The following is a 4,052-nucleotide window of genomic DNA, read 5'->3' as shown; positions in this document are numbered from 1 at the left end:
CTCTCTCTCTCTCTCACTGTGTCCCTATCATAAATAAAATAAAATTAAAAAATTAAAAAATATATTTATTTTATTTATTTAAGAGAGAGAGAGAGAGAGAGGACATGTGCATGCACAAGCAGGAGGCAGGGCAGAGGGAGAGAATCTCATGCAGACCCCCCAATGAGCACTGAGCTAGACAGAGGCTCTATCCCAGGACCCTGAGATCATGACCTGAGCCAAAATCGAATCAGATGCTCAACCAACTGAGCCACCCATGAGTTATATGTCCTTGAGGACATATAACTTCCTTTTAACCAATAGAAGATTATGGCAAAAATAGTGAAATATAACTCCCATGATTATAGTTCATTATATGATAAGGGTGAAAAACTGCAAAACACCCCCCCCCCTTTTCTTCATTACACTCACTACCTCCTAACCTACTGAAATATATTTATTGTTTGATGCCTCCTCTCTCTACCAGAATATAAGCCCCTGAGAACAGGGATTTTTGTTTGGTTCACTGGTGTTTCAGGCGTCTGTACTGGGACCCCATGCATCTTCAGATGAGGAGTCCTGAAACAGCTAAAGAAATGGCAGCACTGTGGGGGCCATTATGCTAAGGTAATTTATGTGCATGTGTTAACTTGGGTGAGGTTATGTGCTCAGAGGACAGGCAGGAGGCCTTTCTGGGGCTGCCTCTAGGGTCAAGCCCTTGGCCTTCTAGCCCCGGCAATGCCAATGAGCTGATTTGGCTGAGAAACAAGATTAGCTGCTGACTGGTAATCAGGGCAGCCTGACCAGCTCCTCAGGGCCGGGCAGCTCACATGAGTGGCTCAGGGTCAGCCGGGCCCTGTGACCTGTTCAGCCCTAGCAGCCGCAGCCCCCTCTTTGGGGAGGGTCAACAAGAGTGCTAGAGTGGCTGGGGCCATCCCAGCCTCCTCCTCCCTGAAGGCAACACGTAGGGACCAGCTGGGCTGCGCTGAGTCTATTCCTTCTGACATTGGCCTCATTTCTTCTGTGCTACTGCAAGATGGGCTCCCCGAGAGCACTCTGAGATGGAGTTAAACATGCAGGGTGCTTATTACCAGGAGTCCAGGGGACCCACTCTTGTGGAAGGGAAGGGTGGAAACCAGATTAAGTATAAGGAAAACTGCCATGAGAGCCTCAGGTAACTCTATGTGAAGCTCCAGAGCTGAAATAGTCCTTTGTAGTTGCCCACCATTGGGCCAGACCAGTTATTTGGATGTGAGCCACCAGGGAAGAGTGTGACCTTGGGCCAGGTGGCTCTCTGCAGCTGAGGCAGGCCCTGGATGGGCTGCCAGCCAAAGGCTGTCTACTGACCGCAGTACCAGCAGCTGGGTGGCAAGTCCCTTCTTTTATTATTTTTTTAAGATTGATTGATAGATTGATTGATGTAATCTCTACACCCAAAATGAGGCTCAAACTCACAACCCTGAGGTCCATAACAGGAGCAGAAACCAAGAGTAGGACGGAGCCAATGGCAGGTCCCTTCTTGGAAGAATGATCAGTGCTGAGCATCTCCCTGTTTGTGACATTGGCCAACATCCCTTCCATTGAGGCCCTCTCTTTTATTTGTAATTATTTTCATTTTAAGATATATTAAAAATGCAGAGTGCCTAGGTGGTTCAGTCTGTTAAGCATGCCTTCACTTAGGGCTTAGGTCAGGATCTAAGGGCCCTGAGATCAAGCCCTGCATCAAAGTCCCTGCTCCGTGGGTAGTCTGCAGATCGGCCTCTCCCTCTTCCTCCATCCCTCCCCCTGCCCTACTCCAGCACTGCTCATGTGCGCACTCTCTCTCTCAAATAAATAAATAAATATTTTTAAAAAGATATATTAAGGGGTACCTGGGTGGCTCAGTTGGTTAGACAGAGCTCAGCTCATGATATCGGGGTCCTGGGATGGAGCCCCCTCATCAGGCTCCCTGCTCAGCAGGGATTCTGCTTCTCCATCTTCCTCTGCCTCTCCCTGCTGGCTTGCGCTCTCCCTCGCTCCCTATCTCTCTCTCTCAAATAAATAAAATATTTTTTAAAAAGATATATTAAAAAATGCAAAAAAGCACTCTTTAAAATCCATAAGACAAAAGACACAGAATTACAACAGAAACCAATTGTATGTATGTATGTATGTATGTATGTACGTATTTTTACCAATTGTATTTATATTCAGGTATTGAAATGTTAAAACAAATTTGTGATATAGTCAGAAATATGCATCTTTATTTAAAGCATTAGATATTAACAGTTTTAAAAATACATTTAAAAATATAAATAAAGCATTAAGTAAGATTCAGCGGCAGGTCCAATAACTGCCATAATTTCAAAGTGATGATTAATCTAGACAACGTTGTAATGTGATGGGAGAATATCTGTCATTTTGATTTATGACAAAGTCACACGTGTTACAAATCCCTCTGTGGTCTGTTGCCCACCTCAGAGTTGAAGCAAAGGCTAAATGTCAGTTAGAAGTTACAGAAAATAAAGATCTTTCCCTATATCAATTCCAGGTGTAGGAATGTGGGTATTGGTGTGAAGGCGGAGGGTGGGTTCCAGGAAATTAGGTTCTGGCAGAGGACACTCCCCACCCCCACCCCCAGCAAGAGAGACCAGGATGCTCCCAACCCAAAACTCGCCAAGAGGGCAGATGGGGAGGCCCGCCCAGCCTCTTCTGACCTGGGGGTCCAAGTGTTTGCCATGTAACCCTTCCCCCAGATGCTGGGAGTCCGGCTCCAGGGTCCCAGCTTGGGCCTCAGGCCCCACGCTCCGTGTCCCCCCGCAGGCGCCCCGCCCCCCGCCCCCGCGCGGCCCCTCTAGCTGCTTCCCCGGCCCCAGGCCTGTAGCCGACGCGGGGACCTGACCCGGCCAGGCCCCTGCAAATGAGGGGGCGCGCCGGGCGCCCGGGGCCTGACCCGCAGCGACCCGCTGTGACCAGCCATGCGGCGGCCCTCTTAGGCAGGCCCCGCCCGGCCGGCCCCGGCCATAAAAAGGCGGGTCGGGCGCCGCCGCCGCCGCAGCCGCCCGCCGCGACCCCCCGCGCCCGCACCATGGCCGGCCCCGGCCTCGCCTGCTGCCTGCTCGGCCTCCTGGCGCTGACCTCCGCCTGCTACATCCAGAACTGCCCCCTGGGCGGCAAGAGGGCCGCGCTGGACCTCGACGTGCGCCAGGTGAGCCCCGCCCCTACGGGCCCCGCGCCCCCCGCCTCGCGGGCCCCGCGCTCACCCCGCTCCCGCCCTCCCGCCAGTGCCTCCCCTGCGGCCCCGGGGGCCAAGGGCGCTGCTTCGGGCCCAGCATCTGCTGCGGCGACGAGCTGGGCTGCTTCGTGGGCACGGCCGAGGCGCTGCGCTGCCAGGAGGAGAACTACCTGCCGTCGCCCTGCCAGTCGGGCCGCACGCCGTGCGGGAGCGGGGGTCGCTGCGCCGCCGCCGGCATCTGCTGCAGCCCGGGTGAGCTGGCGCCGGGGAGGGCCCGGGAGGGGGCGCCCGGGCACAGGGCCGGGGGCCGGGGCCGGGGCCGGGGCCGGGGCCGGGCCCCCGCGGGGCGGACCCTGATCCGGCGTCTCTCCTCCCAGACGGCTGCCGCGCCGACCCCGCCTGCGACCCCGACGCCGCCTTCTCCCAGCGCTGAGCTCATTGCAGAAGTAGTGAACACAATAAAGCAGAGTTTCCCCCCCAACTCGACTGGCGTCTTGGTGTCGGAAATGGGAGGGAGGGCGCCGGGGGACCCCGACGGTCGCGCCTGGGGCCTGCGTCTCTGGCTCCCCGCGGTTCAGGGCCCCGGTCCGGGCGCGGTCCCCGCCGCCGGAATCCCGCAGGGGGCGAGGGAGGGGGCAGCAGGGCGGGCTGCGAGGAGAGTAATCTCCGCTTCCAAACAGAGCTGGGAGCGCACCGCGGGTGGACTGAAGAGATTTCTTTTTTTTTTTTAAGATTTTATTTATTTGAAAGAAAGAGAATACAAACGGGGAGGAGCAGAGGGGAAGGGAGAAGCCGACTTACCCGCTCAGCAGGGAGCCTGATGTGGGGCTCCGTCCCCAGGCCCTGGGATCATGGCCAG

The 4,052-nt window shown here is 55.4% G+C and overlaps 1 protein-coding gene across 1 annotated transcript; it reads left to right on the top strand.

The window, feature by feature from the left end:
* Positions 1-2,630: 2,630 nt before the first annotated feature.
* OXT (oxytocin/neurophysin I prepropeptide) lies at positions 2,631-3,674 on the top strand. The gene is made up of 3 exons (XM_025469031.3): positions 2,631-3,166; positions 3,244-3,445; positions 3,571-3,674. Exons 1-3 carry the CDS (start codon positions 2,879-2,881, stop codon positions 3,624-3,626), a joined length of 546 nt encoding a protein of 181 aa, XP_025324816.3. The 5' UTR covers positions 2,631-2,878; the 3' UTR covers positions 3,627-3,674.
* Positions 3,675-4,052: the final 378 nt, after the last annotated feature.

Source organism: Canis lupus, chromosome 24 (assembly GCF_003254725.2).
Source record: "Canis lupus dingo isolate Sandy chromosome 24, ASM325472v2, whole genome shotgun sequence".
NCBI classification, from domain to species: domain Eukaryota; kingdom Metazoa; phylum Chordata; class Mammalia; order Carnivora; family Canidae; genus Canis; species Canis lupus.
Note: the sequence above shows the minus strand (reverse complement) of the source record. Positions and strands in the feature narration are given on the sequence as shown.